Raw genomic sequence first — 12032 nt, 5'->3', positions numbered from 1 at the left:
ATATAGTGCATATTTCTAAGTGAAACTGGTGATTTTTGAGCTGTTAAAGATGGAATTTTATTCATCTATTTGATCTTCAGGTGAAGCACACTGCAGACAATGTTGATGAGGCAGTGAGAGAGCTTCCGGATGCTAACATGGTAATGTTTATGGCATAATTCATAAGCTTCACCTGTACGTAAAATTATGGCATTTACTAGTTCTGCTGACTTTCTACAGGGACCAGAAGATCTCTGGATCAATCATTCTAAAGTGGTAGTTCCCAAGCCTCATAGAAGGGAAAACTCATTTTGGAGAGCTATCCAAACGGTTAGCTTACACTAGTTGTGGCTTGGATTTTTTGATATTTGTAATTTACGGTATTGTGAGTTGTATTGTGAGATGTGCTTATAAAATGTATTTGATTTTTAATTTCTACTTCCCTCAAGTTGTTTATTTAACATGTAGTGCTTAGATAAGCAGGCTTTTTTGGTTTTACTAATATATTGGTTTTAAGAGGGCATGGACACTTTGTGCTCTAACAAGTCTGCATTTGTCATTAAATTGGATCTCTGATAAAGCTGGAGGGTTTCAATTAGTTCTATAAACATAGAAAACATGCATCACATTTTCCATTTTCTGTACTTTTATATTCCTTATAATCGTGTGCTGTTTGATAAATGCCCAAAACATAAATTTGATTGGTCTTGAATGGTTGACTCTGTATTCAGATAGGTTTATTGTATGTTATGTTTCTTCAGTCAGGTTTACTGTCTTTGGGTTAGCATGATAATGTCACTTCATGAACTTCTGATTGGGATAAAGCATAATCACCTTTATGCACTTCAATTTTAAGAAAGAAAAGTTACTTTTAACCTGTTTCTCAATTTGGATGACCTATAACTCATCTAGTTCCCTTGTAACGGCAACTATTTTACAGTAATTGAAATATGGATGCTTGAAGACTTCCATCATCCAGCAAGGATTGATAATGAATTAGTGATATTTTTAGCTTTTTAAAGCTCAATGGCATTTGTCTTGGGTTTATAGATAAGGATTAAGGAATGTACATAGATGTGTGCATAAAAACATATATGGTTCTGCATGCGTGCACACATGTATGTGTGTATGCATATATGCTGTTGGGTCACTTTCCATACTTGCATTTGCCACTTCATGTTATCAGGATGTTCCTAAGAGCTTCAAGGGCACTTACCCTCTTCTCTAAATGATGTTTTATTCTGTAAATTCCACTCATCAACTTCCATAATACTTGCATTTCACTACCAGTGCCCTTCGAGCACAGGCTCGTAGTTGATGCTATCAAGCAGGGTAGTTCAAGATTTTCTTCTTTCAAGAGCATTACTTGAGTTCGAAAGATCTCCCAGCAAAAGTATAGATCTCTAAAAACCACTTACCTCTTTTCAGTAACTCCTAGATCTGTCTTCATCAAAGGTGACTTACATGCTTGCACTAGCTCCTGAGGATTTTAGATTGATGTAAGTTAAGGTAATATCCAAGTTTATGGATGTCAAATACTCTATAAAGAGTTGGAGAGAACTTGGCTTTATGTAAGTAGATAAGTCTGAGACAACCCTTTTCTATAAAAGAGTCCAGCGAAAATGCCTAGGAACTAATGAAATATGGAAGGGAAATTGTCTGTTTGAAAAGAAAAGAATGGAATTATATTATTCATGTGGTACGTGGCTTGGTTTAATTCAACTATGCACATGTGTGCTTGCATGTTTTTATGTACATGATGCGTACTCTTCAGGGAAAATAATATGTGGTTCGGCAAACTTGGGATCATGCTTTTTGTATACATCTTTCAATGCTTGAAATAGACTTCTCAGTGAACTCTTATGAATATATTGATATTAGACAGGTCCTTTGAATATGTAACATTGGTTGTATATGATGAATATTGAACAGATACATTGGTACAGACTAGTTTTTTTTTCTTTTTTTAATCCTTCATGTAATATTCTTTTTTGCTCAACTCAATCAAATATAATACCTGTAGCATCTAATTTTATGTGCAATCTTTTTTTTTTCCAGGTTTTGGAGAGTGGTGAGCAAATCGGCTTGAAACATTTCAGGCCGGTGAAGCCTTTGGGCTCTGGTGACACAGGAAGGTTGACAATTTGACCTAATAATAGTACATTGTGCATACTACGGCCTAAGGCCACCTGTCATGGTTGCTTTATTTTTTTTATGAGTGAAGAGAAGTTTTATTAAAAAGATCAGTAAGCAAAGACAATGATGGCGACAGGCAGTCGCCAACAATAGCCAAAGCCACTTACCTCAAAACAGAACAAAGACAAAGTTAATTCTCCAAAATTCCCAAATGACTATGACCAACCCATGCCAAAACTGATTGTGGCCATTTCATTTTGGCCTACAGCTAGGGCTGATAAACTAGCCAAATGAACCGAACAAAGGGTGTTTGAGCTTGTCTCATTCTTGTGGTCAGCCGAACCAACCTCGAACTCGTGGCAAGCCCAAGTTAAATGAGCCAAGCTCAAGCTAGCTTGTTTATAAAAATAATTGTTTTTTTAAAGCTGTGAACAACAGGATTTGATCTCTAAACTTATTGCTTGCAAGCCAAACACCTCAACTATCTACATTCTACAATATACTTAGTTAATGAGCCTATACGAGCTGAACTGAGACCCTATTTCATGAGTTCAAACAAACTCTTTATGAGCCAAACACGAGTTGAGCTATGAGTGGCTCATCTTGTTTCCCAGCCCTACCCACAACAATACATTTCCCTTCACATGTACACAACTCGGGAAAACCGACTTGACCTTCCCTTAAGAATATTCTACAGTTCTATTCCAAATAAATTCCCCACAGTTTCAACGGATTGCTTTTAGAAATGACCTCTTGTTACTGATATATAATAGTTATATACAAGATTGAATCTATATTTGATTAGTTTAATTGGATAATGTCCTCCATATACATCATTAAAGGCACCTCATAGTATTGATGCAATTTTTATTCCTTAGATGGAAGTATGTCTTAGATGTTAATATCCAACACTTTTGTTGGTGAAAAGACTATGTTGATGCAATTTACAAATATGAAAAAATTATTCTTTTAAACATATAATGAATTAAAACAATTTAGAAGCATAATAAAACACATGAATAGAATGCAAAATAATAAAATAAATCAATGTTAGAGAATAACTAGTGAATTTACGCAAGCATTGAGTGTTCTGAGGTTATAAAAAGCATATTGATACCCATATTGGCCAGGCCCAAAATAAAACACACCATATCATATAGTAAAAGATCATATTTGTTGATAAAAAATATTTTTTTTTTTAAAAGTTTCAAAAAATTAAGAAAGTATCCAAAAATTTATAATGCAAGATACAATGGCATTGCTACAAAGTAAAATCATAATGTTGCAATGTCACATATCAAAGAATTAGGAAGTAAATAAAACATTGAATATCCAATGATCAAGATAATATGTTATAAATAACATGCATATCTCACAAGATACATGGGTGTACCATATGGCACATAGACTCTTTAAAAGGGCAGCCGAACCCGTGTCGATGTGACGTGGATGCGGCACATGGTGCGGTCAAATACCTTCGGGTGCGTCAACTCGCACCCATGGTTATATTTGTCCAAAATGGACTTGGTCAACTTTGATCGAGTCCATTTTGGTCTAATTTAAAAATAAATTAAAATTTGGGGGGGCAGTGTTAGGGCCCTCCCCGATTCCTCCTCCCCCTCTCCTGTTAGGAAACGACTCAACACACTGTCGATAGATAGAAACAACAAAATCGGGAAGAAGAGAAGAAAATCAACCACACAAAGAACAAGGATTTTACATGGTTCGACAAGAGTTGCCTACATCCACGACCGCACTGAGTTCCACTATTAAGAATGAGACACCCACAATTACAAAAGACGAATTGCCCTCTTTAAATATAAGGAGTCTAGGGAAATCTATTTTGGGTAAAATTACAAAACAACCATCAAAAAATTTTTGCCTCGCGCTGCCCCTTGCAACCCTCTGCCAACTTACTGCGAAGTTGGATCCATGGAAATTAGGGATTTACATTAAGGTATAAATCAGGCTCCACACTCCTCCAACATCCCCGCCACCCCTCTCCTCCTCTTCCGATGGGTAGATTGTTAATTTGATTTATTGCATGATGAATTGATGATAAGATAATTGTTTTTATTTAATTAGTGTTAACTTAAAACTATTAATATATATACCTTCCCCGCACCCCCGCACCCAAGTTTTTTTAAAGTACTGCATTGCCGGGTCTGCACCCACATCTACGTGACATAGCCTATATTGTACTGTATCATATTATACAGTGGTGTATCTTATGATACACAATGACAACATAAGAATGTTATACAATATGGTATATGGGTGTATGAGAGGATACACTTAATATGCATACAATACACACTTGAATTGGGTTTCAGGTGTGTATTGTATTGCATCCCATGTTTTGTGCCCATAATGTTGGTGACCATTGTCAAATCTCTAGTTCAAGATTGATTCTTCAGTAGTTGGAAATAGCATGCCGAACAATTCTGTATCTGTCCCATAATTATACATCTTTTCTCAGTGTCATCTAGTAATATGGCCGATACCAATTGGTAGCATGTGTGAAATGAGCCGGGGGGGGGCATCTCATATTCTGTGTCCTACAATGTTGGTGACCATTGTCAAATCTCTGGTTGAAGATTGATTCTTTGGTAGTTGGAAGCAATCTGCTGGATCATTCTGTATCTATCCTACAAGTATACACCTTTTGTTAGTATCATCTAGTAATATGGCTTGCATCAGTTGGTAGTGTTGAGAATAAGTGGTTTTTAGGGTAAAGTTCTTTTATATTAGGTGTTTTGAATTTTTGTTTTCATAAGGACTTAGTTGTAATTTTTCCTTTTAGCCTCTCTCTATTTAATATAGAGAGAAGCCCTACTCTAAGGTAACAAAATTAGTTTCTGTGCAGCCGACTCTCTCTCTCTCTCTCTCTCTCTCTCTCTCTCTCTACACAGGTGGCTGCTTCCTTCTACATGGTATCAGAGCACTCGATCTTGGGAGCGTGATCACGAGAGGCTCATCATCACCCACGAGAGGCTCATCATCACCAACGAAGAAAGAAAAACCCCGACTGCGTGAAATCAGGTTTGCTGTTCAGCGATTGTGGAAGATCTGATAACAGATCTGGGATGTTACCCAGATCTGTCGTCAGATCTAAGGATGGAGCTCCCAACGAGGATTTCCTGGAGCCGTAACCCCTTTTTTTATTTTGGAATCTGGAGTTTTTTCCTTCGTGATCTCCTGTCATGATTTCCTGGACATTGACGAGTTGCGTTCCTGCTGTTGAGTGCCTGCCGTGACTGCTGTGCTGTTTATGCTGTTGGTTGTTCCTGCTGTGCTGTTTGTGCTGTTGGCTGTTTGGGTCACGCAGCAAGTCTATGTGCTGTTGCGTGCCAGCCGTGATTTTTCATGTTTTTCTGTGCTGATTGAGTGCCTGCCATGATTCTGAAATTTATTTCCTATACTTGTTGTGTGTGATCGAGATATGTTTGATCTCTTTAATTGTCCTCTGAAATCTTATTGGCTGTTATGCCTTATATGGTTTGGGAACAACAGTTGGCGTGATCATCTGTGTTGCAATTGAATATTATCGTGGTGTGTTTGGGTACAGCACTGGTCGTGACTCCCTGCTGTGTCGAGTTTTGTTTCGTGCTGTGTTAGTTCAAGCTATCCCTTTGTCGTGAAAGCAGCTGGAGTGATTCCATGCTGGTTGTGGGCTGTTTTTTAACAGCAGGACTGATTTCTTACAGTGTTGGGAAAGTTCCACTTGAATACTTGTTGTTCAAATGAGTAGTATGGCTGAAAATTCGAAATGTGATTCTAAAATGGAACATATTGGGGAGTATAAGGCTTTTGCCAACCCATTCTCGTATGGCTCTTCCGTAAGGTTGAATGAAACCAACTATGCCAGATGGTCCAAAACTTTTATGATGTCGGTATCTGGACATCGTCGAAAACATATTCTGTTGGAAGGCGACCCCACTGAGAAATTGGGAAAATATGTTACTTGGGATGAAGATAATGACATAGTTATGTCATGGATCATGAATAGTGTCGAACCCCATATTGCAGATGGATTGATCTACTATAATACTGCCAAACTGATGTGGGACAATCTTCGTGATACATACTCACAAGAAACGAATGTGAGTTGTATCCTGCAAGTCGAACATGAAATATATAATTTGCAACAGGGAGATCAGACCTTGGCCCAGTACTATGCCTCTGTCAAAGCTGCGTTTGAAAGACTTAATGCTCACAGGCCTCTTTGTTGCTCGAAGCAAAAGGATCATCAAGAACAAACCATGGTTGCTCGTTTTCTTACAGGTCTTTCTTCAGATTTTTCTGTTGCAAAAGTTCAAATGTTGACTGGATCAGATGTTCCCACTCTTGCTGATGCTTATAATCGTCTGAGTAGACTTGCGATCTCTCTGCCACAATCTCAGCCTGTGACTCAGTCATCTGCTCTTGTTGTCTCATCTGGTTATGGGCGTGGAAATATTAAGAATATCAGAGGACGAGGACGTGGACGTGGTATGGGAGGCAGAGGAAAGCTTCAATGTACATTCTGTGAAAAATCTGGACTTTTAGAAGATCGTTGCTGGGATAAGCATGGTCAGCCAACCTCTTCTTCATCAAAGTCATATACTCCTAAAGCAAATGTTACTACTATCGAGGCAACAAATGTACAAGAGAATATCTCTGCAAATGAAAGTAGTATCACCCTTAGTCGTGCAAAATATGATGAGCTGATAGCTCTTCGACCTTTGAGTTCCACCCCTCCTGTAGTTGGTGTTGCATATTCAACCAAAAATCATCTTCATCCGACTGATAGTAAGTGGGTTATTGACTCTGGTGCATCCAGACATTTGTGTGGAAATTCACGTGTTTTTTCAGATCTAAAGGATATTAAGGCTCAACTTGGAGTCTCATTAGCCGATGGGAGCTCCTCCCCGGTTGTTGGTCAAGGAAATATTTCTATATCCTCCTCATTACAGTTGAAAAATGCTCTTCATGCTCCAAACTTTCCTCAAAGTTTACTCCCTGTTAGTTGCCTTATAAAAGAACAAAACTATAGAGTAATATTTGATCCAATGGGTTGCCATTTTCAGGATTTGCTGACGGGGAAGAAGATTGGTGGAGGCTATGAAGAAAATGGAATTTACTACCTACATCATCCAATGGGTTTTGTTCATGCTGCAGTGGAACATTCATTCAGTCCTGTTCAGTGGCATCGTCGTCTTAGTCATCCTTCATTGTCAAAGCTTCGGTCGGTCTTTTCTCAGATTCCTTCCACCACATCATTTCAGTGTGAAGCATGTCAATTGGGCAAGCATCACCGAAGTTTGTTCCCTTCGAGTCAGAGTCAGTCTAGTAATAAAGTTTTTGAACTTCTTCATGCAGATGTATGGGGTCCTAGTAAGATTCCTACTAGGACTCAGTGTCGTTATTATCTTGTTATTGTTGATGATTTCTCTAAGTTGTCATGGGTATTTTTAATAAAGGAACGATCTGAAGTTCCAAGTATTATCAAATCCTTAATTCTTGAAATAAAAACTCAGTTTGAATCTATTATCAAGATTGTTCGCACTGATAATGCTCTTGAGTTTAAATCAAAAGGTCTGTTACAATTTTACCAAGATCATGGCATCCAACCCCAAACTTCTTTTGCCTATTCATCTCAACAAAATGGGGTGGCTGAGCGAAAGCATCGGCACCTCCTTGATGTTGCCAGGACCATTATGATTCAATCCAATGTTCCTGCGTTATACTGGGTGATGTGATTACCACTGCTTGCTATCTGATCAACCGCATGCCTTCGTCTTCTGTGGGTGATCAAATTCCATTACATATCCTAAAACCTAATGCCCCACTTTTTTCTTTCTCACCAAAAATATTTGGATGTGTTTGTTTTGTATACAAACTTGGCCCTGACCGTGATAAATTAGCCGCTCAAGCTACAAAATGCATATTTATAGGTTATCCAAAAAATCAAAAGGGCTATTGATGTTATGATCCTATTTCTCGCCGAGAGTATGTCAGTGCGGATGTATCTTTCTTGGAATTCTCTCCATATTACTCTATTTCCGGTTCCCCACTGCAGGTTGATCCAGCTGAGTCTTTTCCATTACCTATACCTCATTTTCCTTTGGAATCTGTGCCCTCATTACCGAACCAAACTTCATCCTCTTCCAGATTTAATAATCCTCCATTGGTATATGTGCGTAGAGCTCCACTTCCGCAAGAGCCTTCATCTTCTTCTTCTCCTGAGGTAAGTTCTACTGACAATAGTGATCTTCAGGATGATGATAACAGGCCTATTGCTCTACGAAAGGGGACACGACAATGTACCATATATCCCATATCTCATTTTGTCTCCGATGCCAGAATTGGAAATCAGATGAAGTCTTTTATTTCAGCCTTATCTGCTGAAACCATTCCTCTGAACTATCAACAGGCAGAACTTGATAATCGCTGAAAGCTGACTATGCTGGATCTGTAGTAGATATAAAATCTACCACAGGATTCTGTGTGTTTTTGGGAGACAACTTGATTTCGTGGAGAAGTAAGAAACAAAATGTGGTTTCCAGGTCGAGTGCAGAAACAGAATATCGGGCTATGGCCCAAACAACTGCTGAATTGATGTGGGTTCGCACTGTTCTTCATGATCTCCAGGTGAAGTTTTCCTCTCCAATGTCCATGATGTGCGATAACAAAGCGGCGACATATATAGCAAACAATCCTGCCTTTCATGAGAGAACAAAGCACAATGAGGTTGATTGCCACTATGTAAGAGATATGATTCAAGCTGGTCATATCACTACCAAATACCTAAAGTCGGAAGACCAAGTTGCAGATATGTTTACAAAGCCTCTTGCTAGGCCAAATTTCTCAAAATGTTGTGACAAGCTGAGCATGATTGATATCTATGCTCCAGCTTGAGGGGGAGTGTTGAGAATAGGTGGTTTTTAGGTTAAAGTTCTTTTATATTAGAGGTGTTTTGAATTTTTGTTTTCATAAGGACTTAGTTGTAATTTTTCCTTTTAGCCTCTCTCTATTTAATATATAGAGAAGCCCTACTCTAAGGTAACAAAATTAGTTTCTGTGCAGCCGACTCTCTTTCTTTCTCTCTCTCTCTCTCTACACAGGTGGCTGCTTCCTTCTACAGGTAGCATGTGTGGAATGAGCCAGGAGGCACCTAGGATGAGAATTTTTAGGTGGGGTACCTTAATCGGGTATTTGATCATGGTGACAGGGTTGTCTATATAGGCTAGTTGTCTGACTACAAACTGTTATTAGCCTCTAGCATCGTAGTTCTCCATGTCAGGGATCTCGTTGGCTTGTGACCTGCATTTACGTATGCATACATGCACATGTGCAAAACATGTGTGGATGCTTATGTTTGCTTGCAAGTTGAAGTTTCAATAGGAACTCGAGTTTACTGGAGTTTAAATTTTTTAACACATAAGAATGCACTTGCACAAGCACACATTCTATTTTAATGAGTCATTTCTTCCCCAGCTTTAATATGCTCATGAAAATTAAAAGTTACATGTAAATTCTCATTTCACTAAATTCCAGCCAAAAGCATTAAGTACTATAGTCCCATTTTACCTTTGACTTTTATGAAAGGAACTGTCATATTTTTTTATTCTGTTCTTTCTTCCAAATTTCTGTTAATTTTTTAGTCTGAAATTCCTGTAGAAGACTTGGCTGAAGTCATGGCCATTCATTTTATATGGCAGTGTCCATCTAGTGGAATTGTGTGGAACTGGAGAATACTTTGCTATGAAAACTATGGACAAAAGTGTTATGCTTAATCGCAATAAGGTACTCAATCAGACATTGTTATCCATCTTGGGTTTTCTTCAATTAAATAAGCTTTAAGCAGAGAGGTCTGTAATAATCTTGTTGCCTGTTGAAAAGTGATCAACTGGTAAGATTTCTGACCAATTTAAAGAAAGACAAGAATACTGACGTTGCACAAGTGGACCTTTAGTGATTGATTATCTTATTTTTTTTTGTGGTTAGTTTGATAACCCTTCTATTTTGCTTTTTCCTGCAATCAAATCTTTGGTTCCACATGACAGCGGCATAGCAGAACTGTAATTTTATGAATTCCCCTTTATTTAATAGGTGACAGCACTGACAGGGAATAATTATGAGGGATATTGTTTTGAACATCTCATTTCTAAACATTAATTCCATTATCTCGTTCAAAAGGTGCCCTGTCCTCTTTATTCCTGTTCTCTTTTTATTTGTCTGTTGCATATATATATTTCCTTTGTTTACCCATTTTTATGAGGCTCAGTTCTTCCTTTCCTTTTTAATCAGTTATATGTACCAAGGTTGTAAGTATTGTATCATAACCCGTATCGGTCGGGCCCAAAATAAGATACTTATTGTAAAAAAACGTAAAACTTGAAAATAAAAATAAAAAAGATAAACAAATAAAAAAATCAGAAAAAAATAGCAAAAATTATAAAAAATCATAACACACTAAACAATGATGAAATACAAAATATGCAACTATAAAATCACATATGAAGCATTTATGTCTCTATGAGTTGCATAAGACATCATCAAACATCAACTATCTCACATGAACAATGCAAAATATTAAATATCTTGCAATTAAGAACATGCCATACGACTCATACTTTCATATTACATAAACAAAAATATTATGGCAGTAGCTGCACTCGATTTTCAATTGGTTTTCACTCATTACTTGAGTGCCCCATTGCCATTCCGGATGATCTGATGCCATCTTTGTTGAAGGAGTGTGGAGCTTGATTTCTATCTTGAAATAAATCATTAATTTTCACGGATCCAATTTCGTGGTAAGTTGGCGGGGGTTTGTCTCGAGACAATTTTTTTGAGAGTAGCTTTATAATTTTACTCATAATAATTTTTTTTTTTTACCTTAATCCATTTTATTGAGTGAAAAAATAGTGGAAATACACTTTTTTCACCTTAACCCACTTCTTTGGGTGAAAAAACGGTGGAAATGCACTCTTACTTGACAAAATCACGAACGCCCTCTCCCCAGCGCAAAAACCAGCCCCTAAAACGGTCTCATGGCTCATAAGGTGCGTGGAAAGCTGTCTAGTATGTTCTATACGAATAAGGGTTTTGGCCCTAAAAACTCTTTAAAATCCAAAAACATAAAAGAATGATTTTGCCCATTTTTAAGTCTGTAGGTACTGTATCATACAATACGACACGATATCGTACAATATATGTGACACCTACGATACACACCCATATCAAGATATAGGTGTGTATCGTATCGATCTCTTGCATCGATATTGTAACGACTCCAAACTGACTCTCGAAAAATGCGGATTTTTTTTTAAACATTGCAGAAAACATGCCAGGGATCCAGGACACGTTACAGATTTAATTAACACAATCCAATAATAATTCCATACATAATATAAATCAAATTATGAATTAAAATTGAATTTATTTAAATCAAATAGTTCTCACTGAGAGTTCACATAGTTCCCCAAAATAAAAACAGACTATCCCAATTACGTTAGAACCCAGGCCACCAAATCTTAACCCTCGTGCCCTTCAGGCACCGGGTCTCTCCATCACGGTGCCTCAATACCTGAAAAAGATTTTTAAAAACAGAGTAAGAACCGTAGTTCTCGTGCGAGACTCTCTGAAAATCTAATAATAAAGAATTTAACATAGATTAAATCAAACACAAGTTTAAGAGGGCTCTACAAACAACACATATTCAGAACAACTTATAATTTAAGCAATTCAAACAAACAATCAAAAATCTCATGTTAAATTAAACATTTAGGGATGCATGAAATCAATGATAAACATTTATGGATGCATGAATCAATGCAACATGCATGGATAACTTTTTAAGTTAAATTATCAGAATTGCTTTTGCATATATGTCACTATTTAATGCACACAGATTTAATTTCTACTTTCTT

The 12032-nt window shown here is 37.3% G+C and overlaps 1 protein-coding gene across 3 annotated transcripts in view; it reads left to right on the top strand.

Annotated features, from left to right (window-relative positions):
• The window catches only part of LOC149839670 (phototropin-1-like), a 117914-nt gene that overhangs the window by 20842 nt on the left and 85040 nt on the right, over positions 1 to 12032 (top strand). For all 3 annotated transcript variants that reach the window (XR_016431340.1, XM_090002734.1, XM_090002735.1), the window contains exons 10-13: positions 81 to 140; positions 220 to 309; positions 2038 to 2114; positions 9819 to 9903. Coding sequence is in view for 2 of the 3 variants with exons in the window: in XM_090002734.1 (XP_089858860.1) it covers positions 81 to 140; positions 220 to 309; positions 2038 to 2114; positions 9819 to 9903 (312 nt within the window). In the remaining variant the exon portion in view is untranslated. The remainder of the gene's footprint in view (positions 1 to 80; positions 141 to 219; positions 310 to 2037; positions 2115 to 9818; positions 9904 to 12032) is intronic.

Source organism: Nuphar pumila, chromosome 4 (genome assembly GCF_984573655.1).
Source record: "Nuphar pumila chromosome 4, dmNupPumi1.hap1.1, whole genome shotgun sequence".
NCBI classification, from domain to species: domain Eukaryota; kingdom Viridiplantae; phylum Streptophyta; class Magnoliopsida; order Nymphaeales; family Nymphaeaceae; genus Nuphar; species Nuphar pumila.
Note: the sequence above shows the minus strand (reverse complement) of the source record. Positions and strands in the feature narration are given on the sequence as shown.